This window comes from Pipistrellus kuhlii, unplaced genomic scaffold, assembly GCF_014108245.1.
Source record: "Pipistrellus kuhlii isolate mPipKuh1 unplaced genomic scaffold, mPipKuh1.p scaffold_m20_p_41, whole genome shotgun sequence".
NCBI lineage: Eukaryota > Metazoa > Chordata > Mammalia > Chiroptera > Vespertilionidae > Pipistrellus > Pipistrellus kuhlii.
Genome location: NW_023425542.1, coordinates 127,174 through 154,291, shown reverse-complemented (window position 1 = coordinate 154,291; position 27,118 = coordinate 127,174). Strand labels below are relative to the sequence as shown.

Below are 27,118 nucleotides of genomic sequence, written 5' to 3'. Positions count from 1 at the left end.
GAGTGGATAGAGTGTCAGCCTGCTGACTGAAAGGTCCCAGGTTCGATTCCAGTCAAAGGCACATACCTTGGTTGCGGGGACATCCCCAGTAGGGGGCGTGTTTTTAACTCTATCTCTCTCCCTTCCTCTCTGTAAAAAATCAAAATATATATTTTTAAAAAGAATGTATAACTTTATCCATGGAAAAGGATTTTTACATGCAGCAGAATTTTCTTCTTTTTTGTTGCAATGTTTCCTTATAATTTGTTAGGTTTTGAATTTATGAAGCCTTTGTTCCATATTTTTATAATATAGGAGACATAAGTTCTTTTTATCTGCAGGGCATGGATGATACACAGGTGCGAAGTGCTGCTACTGATATATTCTCATACTTGGTTGAATATAATCCATCCATGGTACGAGAGTTTGTCATGCAGGAGGCACAACAGAATGATGATGTAAGTAAGAAGTTAACAGAGCAAAAAATAACCAACAAGGTAAATATTATTTGCACTAACAGTAACTGTATTTATTTAAGATTTAAATAGTTAATGTTTGGGAAAAGTGTAGTCATCATATCAAATGGCTATTCTTCCCCCTAAATTGGCTACTGTCTCAGTTTTAAAGTGTGTCTACAGCAGTTGTTTGTTAATGCTCAACTTAAATTTCTTTAAAAATTTTTTAGATTATTCTGAAGTTAACTTTCTGTAATATTTAAATCATTTAATCAATAAATTGTTTTCTGTATGTGGAATTAATAACTTTCCTAGGTAAACATTGACTTTGCTAGGGATTGAGTCTCAAAATCAAGAATGAAGAAATGAAGCACATTCCTTTGGAAAGTATTTAGGGTGCCTTACCTAACCATAGGGAACAAGATGTTGTCTTGTTCATACACATACATATTTTAAGTAAGTGAGAGAATATATCCTGGTAATGGGAAGGGCACTCCAGCGTAAATGGTGTGTGGCATATGTGACAGCCCTAAATGTATGTGCTCTGTTCTGTTTTCAGATAAAGCAATGATTCTGATTCCCCCCCACCTCCACCCTTCTTCCCCCATAAAACTTTGAAAGTAATTTTTTTCTTAATAATAAACTATTGTAAGATGTTCTGCCTTCAACTTCTGAGGTTGGAATTGTGTGGATCTTTTATCATAGTTTTACAAAATGAGATGATCAACTTTTACTTTTAAAAAGATCCTAATTAATGTGTTGTGATGTCAAAATGAAATAGACTGTCTAATAACCTATATTTAGAGTTGTTGTTTTTTTTATTGTAATGTCAGGGTAGGTACAGAAAAGTACAAGTTTGTACTGTTGAATATTACCATTTTCTTTTATAAAATAGACCTATCTTGAAAGCCAAAATATCTAGATTAAAATAAAGGCTATTCTTATTGGTCTTGTAACCCACTTGTTGAAGATACATTAATGTAGTTTACTCACATTAATTCCTAGTCTCTTAATTCCTAGTCTTAATAATCATCATTTCCATATACTTTCTGCATGTTCTTTTTTGTCCTATCATTGTATATATAGGCAAGAGCAGGGATTTTCTCATTGAATCCTCAATTTTTATTTACTCCTTATGCTAGGAACACCAGTCATAGTGACATTTGGAATCTATAGAATACATTTATTCTCCTGTGTTTTCCTCTAAATATTATAATCTTGTTTCCCCAATTTCAGACATTCAGGTACCAATTGACTTTTTTCTTAAAATGGAAAGTTTATATCGTTTTCATAAATGGAATATAGATATAGATATCATTTTGCATGAATAGAAGGAATCCCATAAAAATGCATTGAAAGTAGAACAATATTATAAATTTTAGCTAAACATTCTTACTGTTAAAGTTATGAACCTAAGGCCCATTTGCCTTCTTTGGGAAGGATATTTTGTTATCAAGAGATGAAAAGATTATTAGCATCAAATTGAAACTTTGTTTTGCTTTGATCAGAGGGATTTACGGATACTAGAAAAAGAAAGAAACTTTAATTTTGGTTTAGTGTAATGTGCCCGTGCTACATTTTAGGGAAACACTGCCATATACCTGTTAAGTTAGTCAATCATTTCATTTTGTTTGAGGTTAACAAGATTGCTAGAGCTAGCTATAATGCTGTAGTTTGTCATAGTATTTGCTTTTTCCATTCCCCCATAATAAATGATCCTTATTGTATTTTTCTCACCAGGATATTTTGCTCATCAACCTCATTATAGAACATATGATTTGTGATACAGACCCTGAACTTGGAGGAGCAGTCCAACTTATGGGCCTGCTTCGAACTTTAGTTGACCCAGAGAACATGTTAGCTACTTCCAATGTAAGCACAGCTATTTTTCTGTTTATCATACTAGTGTATTGTTTATTGCTGATAGTAATCAATGCAGTTAAAGTTCATGAAAGTGTTTTTGGTTCCTTAGAAAACAGAAAAGACTGAATTTCTGGGTTTCTTCTACAAACACTGTATGCATGTCCTCACTGCTCCTTTACTGGCAAATACAACAGAAGACAAACCTAGTAAAGGTAAGATAATGCAGATTGATAGTTCTTGGTTTTTGAATTCTTAAACTCATGGTATTAACATAGAGGTCTAATGTGTTTTCAAAAGAGGTGTTCAAAGTAAAATTTCTTTAAATGTTATAGATAACACGTCAAAGACAATAAATAATTGCTTTCGGATTTTTTAATTTTATTTTAATGGGGGAGGGAGGGCGCTGGAGAGATTTATTGTTCCATTTATTGTTCAATGCCCTCATTGGTTGATTTTTGTCCACAATCGAATCCGCAATCTTGATGTATTATATGACAATGCTCTAATCAACTCTAGCTATCTGGCCAGGGCGCCTTCATAATTTTAAAACAATTTTTTGTTAAAGCAATATTTGTTTTCAGTTGGCATTTACATAGGTAAAATAGATGAAAAAAGTCACGTTAAGTTATTTATACTCACCAGATGTGTAGTAGAGCGAAGCTTGTACTAAATTTGTTAAGCTATTTATATTTGCATTGAGGATGAATCCTATTTATAATAAGCTAATATGCAAATCAACCAGACAATGGAACAACTGGTCGCTGTGATGCGAAATGACCACCAGGGGGCAGACACTTAACACAGGAGCTGCCCCTTGGTGGTCAGTGCACTCCTATAGGTGGAGCGCCACTGTGCTTAGAGGCCAGGCTCAAGGCTGGTGAGCATGGCAGCGGTGACAGGAGCTTCTCGCACCTCCACAGTTGCATTAAGGATGTCCAATGATGGCTCCCCAGCGGGCCTAAGCCATGAGTCAGACATCTCCCAAGGGCTCTCTGACTATGAGAGGTTGCAGGCCAGGCTGAGGGACTCTTCCTCCCCTCCCCCACCAAGTGCACAAATTTCATGCACTGGGCCTCTAGTCAAAACATGATTATTATTTTGCATTTTATTCCTTTAGCTTTTAGCTTGTCTCTTTAATTTAGAAATAAGTTGTAGGTTCTGCCCTACCTGGTTTGGCTCAGTGGATAGAGCGTCAGCCTGCAGACTGAAAGGTCCCAAGTTTGATTCCAGCCAAGGGCATGTACCTTGGTTTGCTGGCACATCCCCTGTAGGGGGTGCGCAGGAGGCAGCTGATAGATGTTTCTCTCTCATCTATGTTTCTAAAACTATCCCTCTCCCTTCCTCTCTGTAAAATATCAATAAAATGTATTTTAAAAAAAAGAAAAGAAGGTGTAGATTCTTCATTGGGAAATTCCTTATTGAAGTTTTCAGAATAATTGTATTATTTTGTCATGAATTATCAGTATAGAATATTTTAACTTACAGCACCAATTAGAAAATAAATGTTAAACTTACTTTAATGACTTTGGAATCAAGTCTTGGAAACAAGATACACTCATTTCTCCTACCTACTTTATTCCTACTAAGTAAAGTTTGAGGCTTTTTTCCAGACCCACATGTTTAACTCATCAAGCATTTAAAGGTATGTGCTGTAATCTTTAGGGGCTTAATTGGGGAATTGAAAAAAAAATTAGTAAAATACTTCCAGAGGCTTACTGCCTGGTGAGGAAGATAAACCAATCATTGTAATTCAGTATGGATTCATTATGTATAATAAAGGAGGCGCAGAACACACTTGATTCATAGAAGCAGAGAGAATAATTCCACCAAAGACTAGAAGTGTCTGGCAGGACCTCCTATGCTATGCTGAGGGATGTGTTAAGATGTGGTAGAGCATTCTTGCACTTGGAATAAAGCAGATCTAGTAGATTTATATCCCATCTCTGCTTTACTTACTTTTAAGACTTGGGTCTTGTAAACCTAATTCCTCATGGAGTTATTTAAATTAAGTAAGAAAAAATGTAAAGCATCGTTCTTAGCACGTGGTAGGCATTCAGTGAATTTTACTTTCTTTTTCCTTAACTTTAAAATATTTGGGTTAATGGAAGGAATTTTACTTGATTGGAATTTAGGTTCTTATATTTGGGGAGAAAAAGAAAATTAGCCATTAAATATAAATTATATTTTGTTTATTTTAGATGATTTTCAGACTGCCCAGTTGTTGGCACTTGTATTGGAATTGTTAACATTTTGTGTGGAGCACCATACCTATCACATAAAGAACTACATTATTAATAAGGACATCCTCCGGAGAGTGCTAGTGCTTATGGCCTCGAAGCACGCTTTCTTGGCATTATGTAAGTGTTGCTTCTGGTAGAATTACTTATCTGTATATTATCATATTGTTGGTATTTTTAGGTCTCATTGCCTAAGAAGAAATATTCACTGATTTCATGACAAGAGAGTTAATACTAAATTACACTGTTTATGTTTTTGTGCCAAATTCTGAGCAGCTGATTGTCCTGACTTTCTTCATTCTAGTTACTATCCAGCAAAGGGTTAAAGTGTATCTGTAAAGTATAATTCCATAAAGTGTTATAGTCCATCATTGAGATGGCACCTGAGATTATTTTACCTCAGTTACCATTCTTCAAACTTAGCATTGCATTACTAATTACGAATTAGGCATTCTTCTTGTTATACTATAATAGTCTCAAAATCATGAAGAAACTATTTTCATAATTTGGAAAATTTATACCTAATAGAACAGAGTTCTCAAAGCACATTCTTAAGTTACAGAATGCCTAGCACAGATGTATACAGATGGTCCATTTTTTAATTCCACAAATAATTTTTCTCCAGCTTTATTGCAATGTATCTGACATATAATATTGTGTTACCTCACATATGTTAGAGCAGGATGACAATTGTAGCAAAATCTGACCTGTGTTCTTTTTCTGTGCATCTGGCAAACTGAAAAATGGTGTTTATGTTTTTAAAGAGTTGTTAAAAGATGAGAGGCCATATGACCATAAGTGGCTCACAAAGCCTAGACTTTGTCCTGTGTACACCTTTATGGAATGGCTTGTTAACTCTTTTAGAGCAACAGGTCTTTTAACAAGATTGTTTATGGTTACACAGTTCTCTAAAATTGACTTTCACTGTGTTCTTAAGACCCTACTTTATTGAAGTAAAAAACATTTTTCTGTATTGGAAATAGGTTAATCCATTCTTGATCATATAGCAGCCAGCCTTCTTTGGTTAAGTTGGTAGGCCAATTTCAGGGGTACCTAGAGACTCATTAAGAGACATCTGGTAACAACTTACACTTTGGTGTTTGTAGGTAAGTTTGTTGTTTTGTTGTTATTGTTAATGGCATCACAGTCATAGACCCTTTTTTGCTCTTTTTTTTTTTTTAACATCATTTAAAAATTTTTCCCTTAATTTTTAAAAAATTCCTTAAATTATAAAAACATTACATAAAGAATGTTTCTGCTGTTGATTTGTTTTATCAACATTTTATCTTTTATCTATTCTGTATTAGAAATAGGTTCCCTTCTAAAAAATTCATTAAACTTTCTATCAGGATAACAGTTGTTACACTTGCCAGTTTTTCAGGCCTGTGTACACATTGTATATATTGAGAATACATCTGGACAGAGTAGATATATCTTTTAATTTTCAGACATTTAGTACAGCTACTTTCTGCTAATTATCCATAACCTTTGATATTACTTTAGTGATCATTTTTTCCAACCAGAAGTAATAGTATTGGTGGCATTAACCTAGACTGCTAAGGACAGTGAAAAAATAAATTCATTATTTTGGTTCTATTTTGCTTTTGCATATGTTTATGAGCTTATTACACATGAGAAAAGTGCTTTTAAATTAAAGTGCATTTTCCTTGTATACCTATCACAGCAAAAGTGAGCCCCAAGACCTAAGTTGAGAGGGAGTTTATAATGAATGCTTCTTTGAATTATGTCCACCATAGAAGGTTTTGTTTGAATGTGGGAAAGGGAGTTTGTGAGCAGGTGGGATGGAATGGAACAACTGAATAAATGAGTTTATCAGTTTATTTTAATAAATTTAATAAATACTACCATAGTTCATTGATTCTAAGGCAGCGGTCGACAATCTTTCGGACCACAAGGACCACCAGTGGTCTGCGGACCATTGGTTGGTGACCACTGCTCCAAAGGTTTTTTTAAACCAGCTGTCACCAACCTTTCGGACCTCAGACCACCAGTGGTCCACAGACCACCAGTTGGCGACCACTGTTCTAACATAAATATTTGTATGCATTTATCATTTCTCAAATTAAGGTAAGTCTTAACAGTTAATGGCATGATCTGTAGCTCTTTCTGTTCATTTGTTTTCTTAGTAGTAGAAAAGATAAAGAGTTTTGCAATCAGTGGCATCTTCGATTTGAAGAAGTATGATATATACCTGGGACTGGGAAAATGAAGATGATTATAACCTGTATTCAGTTTATTAGGAGGAGATAGTCTATAAAAATCAAAACACATCATCATAAGCACTATATTGTGATGTGTTTAGTGGAAATGGTTTATTCTATGTGAATAAGGCAGATCATGAAGAGTTCAGTTGAGTTTCTATTTATTAGTCATGGGGGGGGAGTGACATTCTTGTTTGAACATGCTGTTAACATGTGCAAATGTGGCAAAGTGTGGTGTGTGAGTGTTTTGGAATAGGTAGAACACAAGTGCATAGAAGAATGGCAGGAAAGGTCTCTTCAGTTCTCCATCTCATTTGGTTTGCAGTATTGCAAAGAAAATGTCTCATAATTTAATGAGAACTATAAAGAGAATCATTGCAAATTAGTGAAAGTTTATCTGTTAAGAAATGTAAGCTTGCCAGATAAATTTTGGAATGTTTTATTATTAATATTTTCCAAATGAAGTTATCAAACCTAACCCTCAATTTATTCTCAGTGTGGCTGTCTTCCCAGTACTGAAAATATAAGTAGCTTCTGAAAGAAGATGCCAGTCAGTAGAAATGAGCTTTTTAGGACTGGCTTTGCATATACAGGAGTTTTTATCAAGGATTTCTAAAAGAGCTAAATAAAATTTGAGATGAGTTTTAGCTATTTGTCTTCTGAGAAAGGAGTACATTAAAATGCTAGGTATAGTTTGTAAGAGAGGGTTTTATAAGTAAATTTTGATGCATACTTGTAAGGACAAAATATAAATGAATGGCCGAAGCCAGTTTGGCTCAGTGGTAGAGCATCGGTCTGCGGACTGAAGGGTCCCAGGTTCAATTGCGGTCAAGGGCATGTACATTGGTTGCGGGCACATCCCCGGTAGGGGGTGTGCAAGAGGCGGCTGGTCGATGTTTCTCTCTCATCGATGTTTCTAGCTATCTCTCTCCCTTCCTCCCTGTAAAAAAATCAATAAAATATATTTTAAAAATATATATATTTATAAATGAATGTTTAAGTGTAAACAATTTGGGGACTCGGGGAACTTTCCATTTTTTAATATCTGCAGCTGCTTAATTAGTATACTTTTATCATATTTAAAGACAACTAATCAAGTCTGTAGCTGAGATCAGCAATACTTTCAAATATAGGTTAGAGATATGTACATATACACACACACACTAACACACTCTAGTAAGAGCAGTCTTAATTCTTTGCCTCTTCAGGATTCTTGGAATCTTACATTGTAGCTTTCTAGGTCATGCTTTTATGTTGTGTGTATTTTTGTTGAAAATATGGAAATTTATAAGGGTAATGAGATAATTTTGTTGGAGGTGCTTTTATTCAGCTACCATTTAATTACACAGGAGGCATAAAGTCTCAAACTTATTACATGAAATCTCATGTTGTATAAGGTAAAGATGGATTACTTGTTTTAGAGATGATTAAAACTAAGCACAAAAGATTTCTGGCCTGTTAATAATGAAGGCTAAAGGTGTGAGTGGAAGTAGAGTGCACTTTACATTGAAAATCTTATGGTTATGTCAATTTGACATGTCCCAAAAGCTTTCGCTAAAACCTCATTGAGCAACTTGACTTCTCAGAACTCACTGGTAAATTTTTGAAAGCAATTTTTATTTAACAGCAAAAAATAGTGGTTGGATATTTTTGATGCAGGTTTCTTTTTGGGGAAAGGTTTGAGTGGAAACAATACAGGTTTTGATAAAAATAAATGAGGGAAAATGGAAATGAGCAAAACAAAAAGACCATTAGTACTATCTTCTATATGTGCTATCTGCAGACCCTTAGTCTTAGTGAATTCTAGGAAGGGAGCTGCTTGTCACTAACCTAGGAACTGCATGCAGACCACAGGGTTCAGCTAGTGTGTGTTATGGTAGGACACAAGTCTCCACAAGGCCTGCAAAGTTGGAGTACCAATTCTTAGTAGCTCTTGCCTCAATTACTGAAAGCTTAAAATTTGGCCGTAGTAGCATGAGCTCTAAAGTATTGATTTTTATTCTCACATATGGAACTGCCTTACTAAGTTCATTTGTCTAGTAATATTAAAAGAAAAACCAAACTCTAAAACCATTGTTTTGGGAAAATAAACCCTTGTTCTGGTTTGACTTAAAACACAGAAAGATGCCTCTTATTGTATAAAATGTCTTATTTCACCATGCTTATGTATTTGAAAATATTCATTAGTTTAAAAAATAAAATGCAATTGCTATTATATAAACTACTTTGAAATTCCCTGCCCAGAGTGTCTCTTTAGAAAGAAACACTCTTTAAGTTGGATTGTTAAGGCAGTTTATAATCAACTGTACCTGATTGGGCATTCACTTGTGCACCTCTTTTCTGCCAACGAAAGAAAAATTGAGCTGCTTTACTCCTCTGCCTTCCCACCCAGAAACCGTGTCAGCATGGTTGCCTGGCTACCTGCTCATGAAGGACTTGATTAATAACAAATTGGCAATTTAACGAGCCACTTCCATGATCTCCAAAGAAACCAAAATACAAACACAATATTTAATCTTGCCAACCGAAGACGATGTGACTGCATGAAGTGAGTATGCTTTTTTGAACTGTTTACAATAACTGGGGCATTAACTTACTGATAATTCCATCTAGGTAAAGAGGGCTTTGTTGAAGTCTAGCTGTCTGTGTATATTTGGATCTTGACGAATGGTGACTTAACTCCCCATACCTCAAGATGTAAATATACCTTTTAATCTGTAAGTTAAAGCCTAATTAATTGTAAAAAAGAAAAACTATGAAAAAATTTAAAAAGCATACTCGCTGCAATAAGCATAGAGGACCACATTTTAAAAACAACATCCTCTAAATTCTAAAATATAGGAAGGCAAATTTTGGGTCATGCAGATTTTTGTGGTTTTATAGCATTTCTACAAGCACGCCCACAAATAAACCAATGCAACCATCTATTCTGATGCAAAATAATAAAGTGTTAAAAAATAATGGTCAAATTATACCAGTGGATTGCCCTAATAAAACAATGGTTTTTCTGTTGTTTTTGACTATGTATATAAAAGGATATATTTAGATTCTCATCTTAATGGTAGGTTAATTCATTCATTAGCTCTATCTTAGCTCCTGTGTCAGGTGTAAAGTACATTTTAGTCATTAGTAACTTCCAGAATTTTTCTGGCTCTCTAAGACTTGTGTTCTATGATGACACACACTACTCTTAGAATACATTTTTCTGATAACCCTTTTATAATCCTTATCTTTAGGTTCTGGAAGCAGTATCATCACTGCTCGAAGAATTATATATGTTAGACAGTTGTTTTTGTAAGTCTAAAATATGGAAGTGTGGTATATAATTTGAATAATGCCTCTTCATTTCAGGTGCTCTTCGTTTTAAGAGAAAGATTATTGGATTAAAAGATGAGTTTTACAACCGCTACATAATGAAAAGTTTTTTGTTTGAACCAGTAGTCAAAGCATTTCTCAACAATGGATCTCGCTACAATCTGATGAACTCTGCCATAATAGAGATGTTTGAATTTATTAGAGTGGTAGGTTCTCTACTTTTTTAGTTAGGTTTTGGTTTTAATTATTCAGGAACTTTAATCTGCATTATTGGTACTTTGGCTTGAGATAATTATATTTTAAGGTAATTTTTAAAAAGAAAACGTGTGTTACCAAAAGCTTGTGAGAGATTCAATTTAAACTAATAAAAACCAAAATAATCTCTCTCCGCAGCTATGATTCCTTTTTGTAGGATAGTTTGAAAACTGCTTTAATACTGTCACGGAAATCATTTTAAGAGAGTAATATTTGATTATTATTTGGATGTGTTTTTGTTAAACTTACTTTCTCCCACATATATCTTTTATTTTTTTCCCTAAACTTTTGTCTATTTTAATATGTTTTTATTGATTTTGGAGCGAGAAAGGAATGGAAAGGAAGAGAGAGAAATATCAATTGGCTGCCTCCTGCTTGGCCCCTCCCTACTGGGGACCAAGGCCGCAACCTGGGCATATACCCTGACCAAGAATTGAACTGGCAACCTTTTGGTGCATGGGACAACTCTCAGCCAACTGAGCCACACTGGCCAGGGCTCTCCCATATATTTCTAAAGAGTAATTTCATAATAAACTCTACTTCATTCTTTAATAATATATTAGGTTAGTGTTTCTCAAATATTGGTGTGTGTTAGAATTATCTGTGGATGCTTTTTTAAAAATTATGGTAAATTATATATAATATAAAATTTGCCATTTTAACCATTTCTAAGTATATAATTCAGTGGCTTTAAGTGTGTTCACATTGTTGTGCAACCATTACCACCATCCACCTCCAGCACTTGAGTATGATTTAAAATACGCCCAGATCCTACCCCAAATATACTGAGTAGGAATCATCTAGGGATGGTACCTGGGCATTTATTTTGGAAAGACCCACAGATAATGCTGAGGTACACCAAAAATTGGGGACTACTGAAGTACCCAATATGGTATGTCCATTTTCATTGTTTGATGATCTCTAAAGTAGTATAATTTAATGAAGTTAAACTATTTTGGGTAGGTTTGTCAGTTCAGGACAAGGAAGTCATGTCTTCCTAAAATAGCATTTCATCTCATTTTTTCTTTTTTTTTATAGGAAGATATAAAATCATTGACTGCTCATGTCATTGAAAATTACTGGAAAGCACTGGAAGATGTAGATTATGTACAGACATTTAAAGGATTAAAGTTGAGATTTGAACAACAAAGAGAAAGGCAAGATAATCCCAAACTTGACAGGTAAGTTACCTCATATTTGAACCTTTTCATTCAGTGACAAGTTGTAGGGCAATGGCTCTTATTTTGCTTTTTGGATTGGAAGGGGGGGAGTTAACAGCAGCTAGTGACCACAGTGATAGTGTTCTATGTAATGGTCAGTGTAAGTGTTTTCCTGAAGAGGTGTAGGTGGATTTGATCTGTGGGCTCTTCCTCAAGCTTATATCAAGCTAGAAAATGAAAAAGAAAAGCATGCCACTAATGTAGCATTGAGGCTTTATGTCTCCAGACAAACCAAAATATTATTTTACTTGCTTTGAATTACTTTAAAGTTACAAATTATTTTAAGAAATCTTGTACCTTATCCTAAATACCTGAATTCACATACTTATGCTGTATTTACAATAATAAATTATAGCTTAATTCCTAATGTTATGTTTAATAGCTGATCTGTAATAGTATAATTTTGATAATAGGAAGTTTGATTCCACTAGATAATACTAGATATGGCAGTGTGTTTTTAAATTACATGTTGGGTGAAATCTGTTTTCGTCAGTCTTGATTGTATAAATCTGTTTTATCCCATTATCTATTAACACTATATCTAATTCAGAATAATACTTGAAGAATATCTAGTTAAGTTTTTATCAGTCTGTTTACTCTATCTTCTCTTTACTCATAGTATGCGATCCATTCTGAGGAATCATAGATATCGAAGAGATGCCAGAACACTCGAAGATGAAGAGGAGATGTGGTTCAACACAGATGAAGATGACATGGAAGATGGAGAAGCTGTAGTGTCTCCATCTGACAAAGCTAAAAATGACGATGATATTATGGATCCAATAAGTAAATTCATGGAAAGGAAGAAATGTATGTTGAAAAGGAGATGAACAAGGAGATATGAAGTCTTTCTCACCCTAAGTTTATTCTTAATTTGTGACACTATGATTAGTATCTGATTTGTGTATATGGCAATATAGATTTTGAAGATGTTGCTTATAAGAGTGAATTGATAGCTCTGTTGTGAAAGCATAAACTAAATTTTCTTAATTTTAAGTAAGGAGAAAATATTTCAAAAAGGGTAGAAACACTGAAAATGATACTGAAGGTTTCATTCCTTCTCAGTAATAAAAATTCAGTGGTAATGATGTTTAGTATTTTGCTAAATAAGTTTTGTTCAGAGATTGATCTTCAGTGTTTCTCCCTAGCAGAGGAGTAAACTATTTTAGTGAATCCTCATTTGGGAGATTTTTAAAGATGATTATGTTTGACAACTATTGACAACATTCTTATTTTTAGTAAAAGAAAGTGAGGAAAAGGAGGTACTTCTGAAAACCAATCTTTCCGGCCGGCAGAGCCCAAGTTTCAAGCTTTCCCTCTCTAGTGGGACAAAGACTAACCTCACCAGCCAGTCACCTGCAACAAACCTGCCTGGGTCCCCAGGGTCGCCTGGATCCCCAGGGTCTCCAGGATCTCCTGGATCTGTCCCTAAAAATACGTCTCAGACGGCAGCTATTACTACCAAGGTACACTTTTGACTCCCAGGCCTATCTAATTTAAGCTTTCTCAACAGTAATTTTTGTGACAATTGCTTGCTTTTGGAACTGATTTAAATTTGTGAACTAGAGAATCATTCTCTTATCATCACTTGAACTTAGCTAAGTTGAGAATTTTCTGAACTTTTTTTTTCTTGTAATTTTGGTAATTTGCAGTTTAGAACCTCAGGTTCAGATTTGTATATGTCAAAACATTTACAGGGATTTAAAAGTTTAGGTTATTTTTTTATTTTTAAATTATAAATACTTTTATTGATTTCAGAGACGAATGGAGAGGGAGAGAGAGATAGAAACAATGATTAGAGAGAGTCATTGATCAGCTGCCTCCTGCACACCTTACACTGGGGATTGAGCCCGAAACCCAGTCATGTGCTCTGATAGGAATCGAACCCTGGACTCCTGGTTCTTAGGTCGACTTTCAACTACTGAGCCATGCGGGCTGGGTTAAGTTACTTTTTTTTAATATATATCAACTTTCCCAATTAATACCAAGATAAAGACTTTGTGGGGAAAAGATAATCTAAATATCTATTAGGTCTAGTAATAATTAATGTCGTTTTCTAATACTTTTTTTTAAATCGAATTTATTTAAACAATACAACAAAATTTAATCAACAATATAGTTGCCGTTGTTTTCTACTACTTGTGCCCAACACTCAGGAAGCATTTTAATCCCTCTGTTGTAAAATTCTTGTGATTTTGATGCAAAAAATTCGGTCAATGCATTTTTGAGGCATTCTTCATTATTAAATTTTTTTCCAAGAAGAAAGTTTTGCAAAGAACGAAACAAATGGTAATCGGAAGGGGCAATATCAGGAGAATATGCAGGTTGAGGGAGAACTTCCCATTCCAACTGGCGCAGTTTTTCAGCAGTGATTCTTGCAGTATGCGGTCGTGCGTTATCGTGGTGAAGAATTACGCCCTTCCGATTAATCAGCGCGGGTTCTTTTTCTCTTAAAGCTTGGGCTAACCTTTCCAATTGGGCACTATACACTGCATTTGTAATGGTTTGGTTAGATGGTAAAAGTTCATAATGAAGAATTCCTTTAAAATTCCACCAAACACACAACATCATTTTTTTCGCATGCAAGTCAGGTTTTGGCGTGGGCTGCAGAGCCTCATTTTTGTCCAACCATTGAGGCCGCCTTTTCAAATTAACGTATAGCACCCATTCTTCATCTCCGGTAACAATTTGCTCTAAAAACGGCAAACAGTTTTGACGAGAGAGGAGCGAACTGCAAATTGTGACTCTTTGATTACAGTTGTTGTCGGTCAACTCATGAGGAACCCATTTTCCAAACTTTTGGACTTTGCCAAGTGCACGCAATTAATTGGAAATTGTTTTTTGTGAACAATTTAAAGTTGTCGCAAGCTCTTGTTGGGTAATTTGAGGATTTTGCACCAAAAGAGCTTGAAGAGCTTCTTGATCAAAATTGGACACACGGCCTCGACCACTCTTGTCATCTTAACGAAAAATTTCCCTCGCGAAATTTCTCAAACCAACGCTGGCATTTTCTGGCGCTAACTGCATCTTGACCAAGAGCACTACAGATGTTTTTTGCAGCCTCACTTGCTTTTCTTCCTAATTGGAACTCGTAAAGCATGCAGTGCCGAATATGCTCTTCATCCGCCATCATCTTAGCCCTAGTTTTGCAACAAAAACCAAACCAAACACAAACTTTTTCAAGCAAAACTTGCTAATTGCACTTCACACGTTCTGTAGATACCACGTGTTTGAAGGTTATGTCAATACAAGTCAACGCCAAGCAAGATTTTAAACGAATGTTTAAAAACGACATTAATTATTACTAGACCCGATAGACACTTCTAACTTTATTTTGTCAAGCAAAGTTAATAAAAAGGAGTAAACCATTTATTAGTAACATTTCATTTTTAAAAAAGGATCAAAATTTTAACACCAAAAATGTAGGAAAGACAGATTCACACAATGAATATCAATTCTTTTGGATGCTTTATGCTGCTCTGGATTAGTATAACAGACTGGCATTTGGGATTCATTGATCTAAATCAGAAATATAATGCCCATCAACACATACATGATCTTCCCCTTATGTGAGCAGGAGATCCCTAAGGGCTAAAAGTGAATGTGAGATAAAGGGATAGGCTCCAGGCAAGAACTGTTGGAATCTCAACCACCCATCCTCTACCTAAATAAGTGAGCTTCAGTGGTTTCTGGTAAGCAGGACTCTGAAGTTCAGATGAAATGATGGGGAGGGGACAGAGCTGAATCGCTTTCCTAATGTTTGATAGTCTGTGAACATCATTTCCAGTGGTCTGTTTAATCTTGTTGATTATTTTGATATACTATATAAACTTGACTTAAAAAACTGTAGTGCATTGTTAACATTAACATTTTAAATTTAGTCATTAATGTTTTTATCTCCTGGGTGATTTACTAGGATTCAAAACTACTAAGAATTTTATATTTTACTCTGGAAAATTTAGGAAATATATAAAAATAATGAATTTTCAGTTATATATAATCTCACTACCCAGAAATACCATGATTGTATATTGAGATGGGGGTGGGGTTCTATGTCCTTTATCTTTAGATATTGAAAATATGTGTGTTTTGTTTTTTTGTTTTTAAATAATCCTTGTTTTTGAACAGGGAGGCCTCGTGGGTCTGGTAGATTATCCTGATGATGATGAGGATGATGATGAGGATGAAGACAAGGAAGACATGCTACCATTGTCAAAGAAAGCAAAGTTTGAGTCATAATGACAACTGCCTACAATCAGTACCTGTTGAAAAAAACTGGTTCTTCTACCCCTATCCCCTACAAAATTCACAACAAAGCAGTGGTCTCTTGTGAATGACTGACAGATCAGCCTCGCACACTTGACCTCTGCTCATCAAGTGCCAACTCAATGAAGCAGAAGGAGGGGATATTACACACTAGGGGAAAGATGCAAGCCTTGAGCTCTCCAGCTTGGACCACACATTGCCCTTTTCTCAGGGAAGGAAATGGAAACATAAAGCCAACAGGGCAGGGGTTTTGTAAGTGGAATTCTGGATTGACTGGTCAGTTGCTACAATCAGAATATGTTTTGTCGGACCATGTTTGGGACTCAGAAGAATAGGCTTTTCAGCCATAATTCTTCACTAGTTAAGAATGCCAGCAGTTTCTTTGTATAAAGAGACCTGCCTTTAAAACCATACATTCTGAACATTTTAGTCAAGTTACAACAGGTTTGGAAAACCTATGGGGGAGGGGCGAATATAAAATTTCCTCTTTTTTATCTGTTCCCTTTGCCCTTCGAACTGCAGATTTTTTTAAAAGTGGGGATTTGTCTCTACTTGATTAAAGATTGAGTGGAATTCTAGATGTGGTCATTTGTGTCATAATTTTTTTGTTTTATTTTGGTTTTGATTTTTTGCTCCCCTGAGTGTATGCTTAGTTGAATATATATATTTGGGACCATTAAAACTTTTTTTTATGTAATATAACCTAACGTTGTGCTGGTACCTGTTTTACCATGTGTAATTTTTGTTCTACATCACAGTTCTTAATTTGTTTAGAGTTTTATGAAAGATGGTATAGTTTTTATTGACAAAAGCAAAGTAATCTTACAACTATGTGCATACAAAAGCAATACTATTTTGTGACTAAATATTTTATATTAAAATTTACATCAGCAACTGTCTTGAGAATTCAGGGAAATAGAGTGGAATTTAAACTTTCAACAGTTTTGTTAAACCTAGAACAGTGACATTAGTATTCCAAAGAGATTCTGAAACTTCATATCTTGGGAAAATGACGGTACATTAAATAAAAATTGAGGATGGATGATTTAAAAATTAACATTTGACTTGAATAATAAAAAGAAAAGTGAAGAGTAATAGAAATTGTATTAGTTGTATGTTTCTTTTCTTTTCTTTTTTAAACTACTCCCTTTGGAATACCAGTTGGAGTTGGTAGTGGTGGTTCCTATATTAATACCTGGCCAGAGGACCATCAGCTCTAGTACCTTTTAAACAGTTTTTTTAAATGTGATAGGTTCTTTTTATTGTCTTAGGTGTGCTAAAGTGAAAATAAATATCTCAATTCCACATACTCTCACTTTAAGTGAAGATTTTAGAACTTACTGAAGAATATATTTGCAAATGTGAGTAAAAATTCATATCCAGGAAAGGATACTGTTTTAATTAAGCACTGTGTGCTTCTAAGCTTTTCTTTTGCTTTGGTCTTTAGTAAATTCTAATTTGTGGTACCAAAAATAAGGTTATATTGAATAGCTGAGTGGAAAGCCAGAAAGCAAAATATGCTGAACTCATGAGGAGAGTTTTATTTTTAGCTAATTGAAAATTTGTTAATTAAATAGAAGAGTTTAAGTATATTTCACTATAGTATAGGGTTACTTCTGAGTCATAAGTTCTGGCTATTAATAATTGAAGTTATATCCACTTATCTTGCAAATAAAGATAAGAAAAACCTAATAGGATCTAAGTTAATTATATTATGTACCATGGGAAATTAAAGTACCATGTGAAATGTTTATGCTTTAAGCGTACAGCTTATTATTTATTTGTTTGTTTAAGAACTTAGCTTTCGTTTTCTGGTTGTTTTTTTGTTTTGTGTCTTTTTTGGTCTTTTTATCACAACATTGAATGCTGCAATAGCATATTGGCTCTGGTGGCATCATGTAGGTTTGTAAAAACCCCAGGCAGGATGTCTTTCTGGAACACAAATTGAGTTAACTTTGCATCTGTTTTGTTAATTCTCAACCCAGGCTACTTTTTCCTATTGATTTTTATAGAGAGTGTGGAAGGGAGGTGGGGTGGAAATTGGTTGTGCTCTCCCTGGGGCCAGGATCTAACCTGCAACCAAGGTAAGTGTCCTTGGCTAAGAATTGAACCCAAGACCCTTCACGGCTCAGGTCAACACTCCAATCACTGAGCAACACCTGCCAAGGCTAAAGATACAGTTTAAACATACCTTTCTGACTCCTGGAATACTTACTTGCCTTTGTATTCTGAACATTCTTAGGTAGAGCATTCTTGGTTTTGCCTTCATCAATTATGGTGTATACTAAATTTCTTACAAAGATCCTATGGCCTTGGACATGTAAGAGATGCCCTTTAATTGATGGATTGTTGTTTGTTTAGTGATGATGGTTACTGAAGCAGAAACTTAACACAAGTTGCTATAATAGGAAAAATGAAGTCTAAAATAGCTTGTCATTTCATTTAGGAAGACTTAGCAATAAATTACCGTATTTTTCGGACCATAAGACGCTCCGGACCATAAGATGCACCAGTTTTTAGAGAAGGGAAATGAAGAAAAAAAGATTCTGAAACAAATAATGTCCTGAAATATTTTATGTGCATTAAAACCCAACATCACAGTCATAAACACATGTAATCAACCCTGTAAAGTAAACAGCAGCATTTAGAACCATTTTAGAGCCGGGCAAGCACACAGAGACCACACAGAGCCGGGCAAGTAAAAAAACTTTTTTTTTAAAGTACATGTGTAGGCTATATTTGGACCATAAGACGCAGGGACTTTTTCCCCCCACTTCTGGGGGGGGAAAAGTGCGTCTTATGGTCCAAAAATACAGTAGCAAAAAGACTATTAGCTAGAAATAACACTTGAATTGCCACAGTTCCATCTGACTCAAAAGTCCATGCTCTTAAGCATAGATAATGTCTTGGTAATTGATATAAATATAATGATGTGAATAGATTATTTTCCATTTTAGTGATACTGGTTCTTCTCATTTGTAATGCTTAAAATAAAAAAAACTCAGAGTGATTACCAAATGATTTCTGAAAAGGATGTGTAATTGCTACAGGAAACACCTTGACATCCTGAGCTGTCCAGAAATGCTACCCGGGCATTTTAATTTTTTTTTTTTTTTTACAGGATGAAGCCTGATGGTTTTTCCCTGCCTGATTGTATTCAGATCCTGCTCTTTGTCCCCAGGAATTTCAATTTGCAAGTTAATTTTTGTGAATTTGGAAATGGAGAGGCATAGAGCAGGGGGAAATATTCTTCCTGGTTCTGTTCTTAATTTAAGCAACAGCCTCTACTTAGAACAGCAAGTTTAAACCGGACGATTTCTTAAAGTAGAAAACTTTTCAAATGGTCTATAATTTCTAGTATTTACCATAAAAAACTTTGTTTAGAACTTTGGAAGGAAGCAGGACCATCAAAATCTCATTTGCCTGTGTTCCTCAGTGGTTGAGCAAAGGCCCAGGGACCAAAAGGTTGCTGGCTTGCTTCCCAGTCAGGGCACATGCCTGGATTGCAGGCTCAATCGCCAGTAGAGGTGTGTATAGGAAGCAGCCGATTGCTGATATTCCTCTCTGTGTTTCTCCTCCCTTCCTCTGTCTCTAAAAATAAAATTAAAAAGCATTAAAAAATTCTTACAACGCTACATTAACTGTCATGACATTTGGAACAAGAGGATTATTAAAAAGGTTTAAGGGATGGGTTATTGTCTTCCATTATACTGGAACAGTGAGACGCATAACGCAATGGGGCAATCATCTGCATGAGTGATACCCAATTGCTAAATCACTTTGATTTTTCTCTGCTTGGCCTTAATGCTTCTTGGCTCTTCATAATGAAACTGTTAGCCTTTCTTCAGAGATAAATGTCTTAACTACTGGAGTCAGATGTCTTGTTCCCTAAAATAGCACTGATTGGAGACAACTTGACTTTTTTTATTTTCTAGGTGTTATTCCATGGGCTCAGTGAATAGTGATTTCTTCAACGTGATGCTAAATGGGTTTTTGTTTTGCTTATTCCTATTCCCACCACCCAAAAAACTGCCTGGTGTAGGTCACACCCTACCTGCCAACTCAGTAGACACCTTCCCATCCTTATTATTACTTCTGCGGCATTTACTACTATCTCCTTGATCTCTTTCTCTTGACTTCTATTGTACCATGTGCTTTAACATTCATGACTTTATCTCTTCATGGCTCCTTTTTTCCCTTAAATGCTAGGATTGCACCTTGGGTACCAATCTTCCCAATCACTAGCCAGGCCACATTGCTTGTATATCCCTAACACAATCATCCTAAGCCCCAAAAGACTAACTTGTGTGCCCCTCTCAATGCTTTCCCTGCCTTACCTGATGATGAAGTCCTATTCACCTTCCAATGTTCAGAGATGTTCCTTGAAGGAAGGGTATGTTACAGCCTTTCAACTATGTATTCCTAGTACCTAGTATGACACAAGCCCACAAATGGGTCTCCAAATGTTCACTGGATGAATGGTCAAAAGACTGAGTAACATGCACACAGAATATACAGACTGGGAAAGTCTTAGCTGATGGCCTTAATTAACAAAGTTAATTAAGACCTGGCCCAATGGCTCAGTTGGTTGGAGCATCATCCCGTACACCAAAAAGTGGTTCAATTCCCAGTCAGGGCACATACCTAGGTTGTGTGTTTGATCCCAGGTTGGGGCGCATATGGGAGGCAACCAATGGATGTCTCTCACAGTATTTCTCCCTTCTCTGAAATGAATGTATATCCTCAGGTGAAAAATTAAAATTTACTTAAAAAAGTGATTCATATTTTAATTGGATTTATGGAGTGATAACTGGTCAACAAAACAGATTTAAGGTGCACAGCTCTACCACATATCCATCTATACACTGTATTCCACCCCTAACTGATTCATTCTTGACCACAAAGTTCTCTCTGGTGGATATAAAGGGAGGACTTGAGATTTCTGTCCTTTGTACCACTGTGTTTTAAGGTAATAGCATGAACAGAGGTTATTTTGGGTTCAGGAAATTAATTTGACTCAACAACTGCAGTCCTTACTTAAGCCTTCCTGTTCTATTTGTCCTGGGCTACAGCACCTCTTACACCTCTGGTCATAGGTCTTATAGATAAGTACAGACCCTTTCATCACTGAACCTAGCCATGAGCTATAGGTTTCACAGACCACTTATCTTTGGTCTGCTGTTTACAAATGTTACAACATAGATGAACCTTGAGGACATTGGGTTAAATTAAGTAAGCCATTCATAAAAAGATAAATACTGCATGTTTCCACTCACATGAGGTATTATGGAATAGTCAAAATTATAAAGACAAAGTAGAATTGAGGGGGGGAGCTGTTTTGCCAGGGGCTGGAGAATGGGAGTTACTGTTTAATAGGTATAGAGTTCGATTTATTCAATGAAAACATGGGGATGATAACTGCACAATGTGAATGTATTTAATATCAATGAACCTCAAAATGGCTATAATGGTAAATTTTATGTGTATTTTAACAAAATTATAAAAATAATATATGCTCATTATAACAAAAAATACAAGGACACATTAATAGTCATTCCTCTCTCCCTCAACTTGTACAAATAATTTAAGCTATCACATAACAGAGATGCCATTAGCTTACACTGAGAGGGGTAAAAATTCCTTTATCAGAATGAAGATTAAAATTACAATACTGCTGTTTAGGAAGCAACATATAAAGCAGAGAAATTTTATTTTATGTAAAGGTGGACAGGGTAGGTGGGATGGAGGGCCATTGCTTAGTGATTAGTATATGATCTGTGTGTGTGTTCCCTAAAGTGTATACCCCAACTGGATAGAGACTTAGGGGGAAATAATTATTAAAGTAGTGGTAGAAGAGGGAGAAGGTGAGAAAGATGATTATAAACCCTTTTACATGCATTACTTTCAACCTCAAAATTATAGTCATAGGGAAAATGATTTTCTGATTTTAGGGATTAAGTGACTTAAGAGGTAACTTGTCGCCTTGGCTAGTGTGACTCAGTTGAGTATCAACCTGTGCACCAGGAGGTTGCTGGTTCAATTCCAAGCCAAGGCATGTGCCTGGGTTTCCGGCTCCATGCCTGGTAGGGAGTGTGCAATGTTTCTCATTGATCTTTCTCTCTCTCCCTCTACCTTCCTCTCTCAAAGAACTTGTCCTGGTCATCCTGCTGTTTGAAACCTTCCAACACGTGGGCACCATTCTGTTTACCAAGTAAAGGATGCTGAGTCAGCTCCTTCTGAATGTGAGGTAGAGACTCCAGCTGAACTGAAATATTGATGATCATGAATCAAGAAACAGCAGCTATCTGACCCCAAAACAAATTCCTGACCTGGCTGCAGCCTAGGGACTGTCAACCAGGGACAAATTGTCTCACCACGGTAGGAAGTCTCACTACAGACTGGTAGAAAGCTTTTGTCCTATGCATGTATGATGGTACAAAAAAAAAAAAAAAATCCCTTCCTCCTCTTCCAAGAGTTGGGGTCAATGTGAAAAAGAATTCTGGCCATACAGGCATCCCTTACTTTACAGAACAGGCCGCCTAAATAAAGATGAGTGTGGATACAACTTCTACCCATTTTCTAACCAATTTTACAAAACTGTTGAATTAAGGAATTACTGAATTTCTGGTGCACAAGGAAACCACATAGACTCGAAGTTTTTAGTTCCTGCGCAGTCCCCCACTTTCTTTTTTGTCACTCTGACTTCCGCACCTTCTCTTTAGGAAACCCTAACTGCCCATTAGGCTCCTGGGACCACACACCTCCTTGCCAGTTCCAAGAAGGGGCGACAAAAACTCGGCTGCAATGCGACATCTCACCGGCAGGTGCCGCAACCCTCACACTTGACAGCCGCCAACTTCAAATTACTAACCACTGGCAGCCATTTAGGGCCTCTTGTATACTTTGCCTAGCTTGGTAGGCGCTTCAGGCCAACCCCGCACTGGTGGGGTAACACGTGACACTTAGATTAGTTAAATCATATAAGGTGCTTTGCATGACTGAATTATGGTAAGGCGGCAAAGAAGGGCAGGAACTCGGGTCTGCTGCAGCTGTTTGAGCCGGGAAGACTGGTGGGGGCCCTTGTCCTTTCCCCCCCTTCAGTGGGGGCCCTTGTCCTTTTTCCTGTCGCTTGCCACCAAGCTGCTGCTATGTCCCCCAGTTTGAAATCCGGAATTGGGCTCCTCTCTGGCCAAGCGGCAGTGGTACTGGGGGCAGGGGAAGTGGTGTCACAGCTGGGCCTGGCCCCGGTCCATGTGGCCACATTACCGGCTTCCTAAAGGAACTTCTAGAAGGCCGACGGCCCAGGAGAGAAAGAGGTCACGCTCCTGTGGTCCGAAAGGCTGGCGAGCGCTGGACCTCCAACTTTCCTCCTCTAACCTCCGGGCCTGCACCCCGCCTGCCTGAGAGACCCACCCCGGCGAGTGAGGCGCGGGCTTGGCTCTCCCATCACCGGCGCCAGGGGGGCCGCGGCTCCCCGCACCTGCCCGGGGCCCGCAGTCTCAGGGCCGGCCAGGCGGGGGCGACCGCGGGAGGCAGGACGGCGCGGCGCCCCGCACGCACCGAGGAGGCGCGGCGGGGGCGGGGGCCGGGGCCCGCGCGCTCTGGGGGGGGTTAGGGGGAGGGCTCCGCCGGGGCTCCACGGAGACGCACGCGCGTGCGCAGGGAGGCGCCACGTGCTGGGCCCGGAGCGCGCGGAGGCCGAGCGCGGCGAACCCACGTGCGGGGCCGCCTCACGGAACCGCCCGCCTCACAGAACCCACCCGCCGCCGCGCCCGTGCGGGCCGCCGCCCCCGCCCCCGCCCCCGCCCCGCGCCCAGCCCAGCCCAGTCCCACTCGGCTCAGCGGGAGCCGGACCCGGGTCCGAGCACCGCGAGGCGGCGCCCCGGCCGCCGGGGGCTGCCGAGGGGCGGGGCCGCCGTATTGTTCCTCCCCAGAGGCCGGCCCTCCCTCCCCTCCCCTGGCCCCGGGCGGGGAGCGGTGCCGCCGCCGCCGCCGCCGCCGCCGTGGAACGCGGGCCCGCGCCCCGCCTTTGTCTCCCGGCGCGAGCCCCGGGCCGCCGCCGCCGGAGCCGCTCCGTGCACGCGGCGCCATGGACTCGGGGAGCGGGGACGACGGGCGCGGCGAGGACGCGGGGAGCCTCCGGGTGGACGTGACGGTGTCGGAGCTCATGGAGCTCTTCCTGCAGAGCCCGCTGGTGACCTGGGTGAGTGCGCCCCGCTCCCGCCCATTGTTAGTGCCCCGGCCGCTCTCCCGCCGCCTGCGGGCGCCCCACGCCGGCCCCGGCCAGCCCCGCGTCTCGGGGTGTCTTAGCAGGTGCTCCGGGATGGAGTCGGGGTCCGTGTCCCGGGGCCCCGAGCCGGTTCCAACTCCGGAGCGGCGCGCGCTCCCCGCCCCGGGAGCGGCTGCACCTGTTCCCGCCGCCGGGGCTCCGGCCGCCGCTGCCCGAGCGGACCGGGTCCGAGTGGTCGCCCCGGTCCCTGCGGCTGTACCACTCGGGAAAGGGACTCACTTCCCCAGCGTCTCCTCGTGTAGTTTTTGAACCCGAGACCAGCCGGTGGATGGCGGTGACGGGTGGGGATTGGGGGGGGGGGGGTAAGGAGGGGTGTCTCCGAGTGGAAACGCGTACGGGCTGCGGTGGGTGCAGCGATTTCCAGTAGATCTGAGACGTGAGACATTTGTTGAAAAGTCCCTTTTATTTTTTATTTTCCCCCCTCCATTCTGGCATGCTGGGGAAAGGTGGCGAGGAAGTTTTCCTCCTGCGGAGTCGCATCTGTTGCCTGGAGCGGCGCAGGGAGGCAGGCCCTGCAGAAAGGGGGGCTCGGTGCCTGCTGAAGCGGGGGGTCTGGGGAGGGTGACCCCTGCAGGGCGCCCCCCCCCCCCCCCCCCCCCCCCCCCGCCTTCCCCGCCTTTGCCCCGAGGAGCTCTAAATGTGTGCATGTGGGGTAACGTTTCCTGCCTTTCTCTGCACATCCCCCTCCTCGCAGGTGAAAACTTTGGGCCCGTTTGGAAGCAGCAGCCATGACAACCTGACTCTGTACATGGACTTAGCCGACGGCATCTTTTTGAACCAAATCATGTTGCAAATGTAAGTGGTCTCCGCGGACAGGACGGAGGACAAAAGCAGTGCTTCCGGAGGTTTGGGTTAAGGTTGTAGAAATGGAGCCCGTGGTTGCTATGGGAGGGCTCTTGGCACGTGGGGCCAATGGCATCTCAGCACGAGGTGCCCTTTGGCCGCCATCCGTTGGGGTAAGAAGAACTCCAGGACGGGGCGAGGTTGGCAGCTTGTTTGAAGAAGAAAATACGGGATGGAAGGACTGCCAAATACTTCATATAGATGGTGCGGTTAACGTCAAACCGCTTAATGTGATTTCAGCAACGAAATTAAAAAAATACGTATTCAGAGATCAGCGAGCTGTAACGGACAGCGTCTGGTTACAGGAAGTGTCGGGTGGGTCGGGAGCATCTGTGAGTGACTAAGGTTTCACTCTCGGGTAGGACGCCTGTACTTTGCTTTCTTTCATTTCATCTTCCACTGCCAGTGGCCCCATAGCACTTCTCGTGTCCCGGGTGGAAAGTCACTTGTGTGAGGCGAGGCTCAGGGAGTCAGGATGCTGTGGGTCCGATTTGGAGCGTGCATCTTCAGCAGGGTCTTGACGAGAGTTCTGCTTGTTAGCGAGCATGTGTGACCACATCCTTTCTGGTGGCTGAACTCTGCAGAGCCGTCTGACCGACAGCCCGCCACATGCAGGTGTTGGCTCCTCCCGCCTCACTCTGTTTTTAACTCAGAAACTGCAGGGCAGATGCTGGAACTTGGTGTCGGTGGCACTTGAGTCTTGGGCGCTGGAAGGAAAAGCAAACATCCTCATGTTCTCTCCGGATCAGTCAATCCCTTATGCTCACCTGCAGCTAAGTGTCAGCCCTGAGCCCAAACCCTTCAGCTAAAGAGAATCAGCTTTCTTTGTGGCCCGCAGGCGGAAGGGGAGTTAGCTTTGGCATATTCAGAAAGTGATTTAAGTAGACTTTAACCTAAAAAGATCTGTTTTAAGAAATCCCCCAAGAACGTCGCTCCTTTTGTTTTAATAAGTCGTGTGGAATCGGGCTGTGGGAGAGACACTTCCGTTCCGATGGGGTTTCTTCAAAAGCACTACCAGCCGTACGGATCCTGTGTTTGGTTAGATGCTAAGCGACACATCGGTTGGCTTTGGCAGCGCTTCTCCCAGAACGCTGACAACAGTGAGTTTTCTCGGGTTGTCCGGTGGTATAGTCGCGTTTCAGAATGACTGGATTCCGTTGGTGCGGTGGCCAGTGAAACTCCAACCTGTCCTTACCCAAGCCCAAGGCTGTTTATTAAAAAAGCCAGCAGTCTCCCCAGCCTTTCCATCCAGCTTTCACACCCCGGCCGGCCGAGGGAGAACAAAAGCCGGGGGTTGTTTCTCTTTCTTCCTGACCTTTGGAATTCCTGCCGCTTTTACCACTTGCTTATAAATCAGGGAAGCTTGTTGGATGTTCCTTTGAGAAATGCTAGCTCATCTGGGCTCGTCCACACTGGGCCCGCAGCTAAATTCAGTGTATAGGGCTTCTCGCCTCCCCTTGAAAATTTGAAATGCTATTTTCTCCTCAGCGATTTGCCAAGGTAACCAGTCTAGAAGGGAGAGCTGACGAGGGTGGGCCTAAGGCCCTCATCAGGGCTTCTGGGTCTTTCCGGTCAGGGCCAGGCACAGGAAAGGGATAGCAGGGGAGCCGTTGGGTGGCTTTGCAGGACGGGGAAACCCAGGAGAGAGTGCCCCGGCGGCTCTGTACCTATTGGCAGGGTGACGAGAAGGACCTGCTCCAGGTGCAGGAATGAGAACATCGGCAGCCTTTGGAAGTGGTGTGGATTGCCTGGAAAAGGGGGTACAGGAAAACTGGGTAGAAGCTGCCTGTAAAATGCCTGGAGTATGTTTCATGTTTTAACTCATCAAGCTGTAACTTAAGATACATGCATTTTACTCTATGTAAAAATTCCCTCAATTAACAAAAAGCAAAAATGAATTCCAGCCCCAGTGTCATCCCATAGGGAGCCAGCCTGGGTTTGAAGTCCAGCCAGCTCTCATCCTGGCTGCCTGACCCTGGGCGTGGCACGCATCACCTCAGTTTCCTCGTCTGTGAAACGGGCACTGAAGTGCCTCCCCTAAGAGATGGTCGTGAGGGTTAAAGGAGATGGTGGGTTAGCATTTAGCACGGTGCCTGCCATTTAGAAGGTGTTAGTGTCCGTTATGTGTATACTATCTTCATCCAGGAAGGATTTGAGGCATCCTGTGTGAGTT

At 39.8% G+C, this 27,118-nt stretch overlaps 2 protein-coding genes across 10 annotated transcripts in view; both read left to right on the top strand.

Moving 5' to 3' along the window:
- PPP4R3A (protein phosphatase 4 regulatory subunit 3A) overlaps window positions 1–22,397 on the top strand; it is a 48,648-nt gene extending 26,251 nt beyond the window's left edge. For 4 of the 8 annotated variants that reach the window (XM_045571972.1, XM_036411687.2, XM_036411691.1 and 1 more), the window contains 9 exons: window positions 321–476; window positions 2,175–2,306; window positions 2,407–2,509; window positions 4,496–4,654; window positions 10,108–10,277; window positions 11,365–11,507; window positions 12,166–12,356; window positions 12,786–13,012; window positions 15,675–16,390. In XM_045571972.1, coding sequence (XP_045427928.1) covers window positions 321–476; window positions 2,175–2,306; window positions 2,407–2,509; window positions 4,496–4,654; window positions 10,108–10,277; window positions 11,365–11,507; window positions 12,166–12,356; window positions 12,786–13,012; window positions 15,675–15,785 — 1,392 coding nt within the window. In that variant the 3' untranslated portion in view covers window positions 15,786–16,390. Of the gene's footprint in view, window positions 1–320; window positions 477–2,174; window positions 2,307–2,406; window positions 2,510–4,495; window positions 4,655–10,107; window positions 10,278–11,364; window positions 11,508–12,165; window positions 12,357–12,785; window positions 13,013–15,674; window positions 16,391–21,763; window positions 21,859–21,959 lie in introns of those variants that run through there. The other 4 variants (XM_036411688.2, XM_036411690.2, XM_036411689.2 and 1 more) reach the window with 4 other exon arrangements.
- A 1,392-nt stretch (window positions 22,398–23,789) lies between these two features.
- Window positions 23,790–27,118, top strand: part of CCDC88C (coiled-coil domain containing 88C) — a 103,580-nt gene continuing 100,251 nt past the window's right edge. For both annotated transcript variants that reach the window (XM_045571934.1, XM_036411686.2), the window contains exons 1-2: window positions 23,790–24,015; window positions 24,797–24,897. In XM_045571934.1, coding sequence (XP_045427890.1) covers window positions 23,902–24,015; window positions 24,797–24,897 — 215 coding nt within the window. In that variant the 5' untranslated portion in view covers window positions 23,790–23,901. The remainder of the gene's footprint in view (window positions 24,016–24,796; window positions 24,898–27,118) is intronic.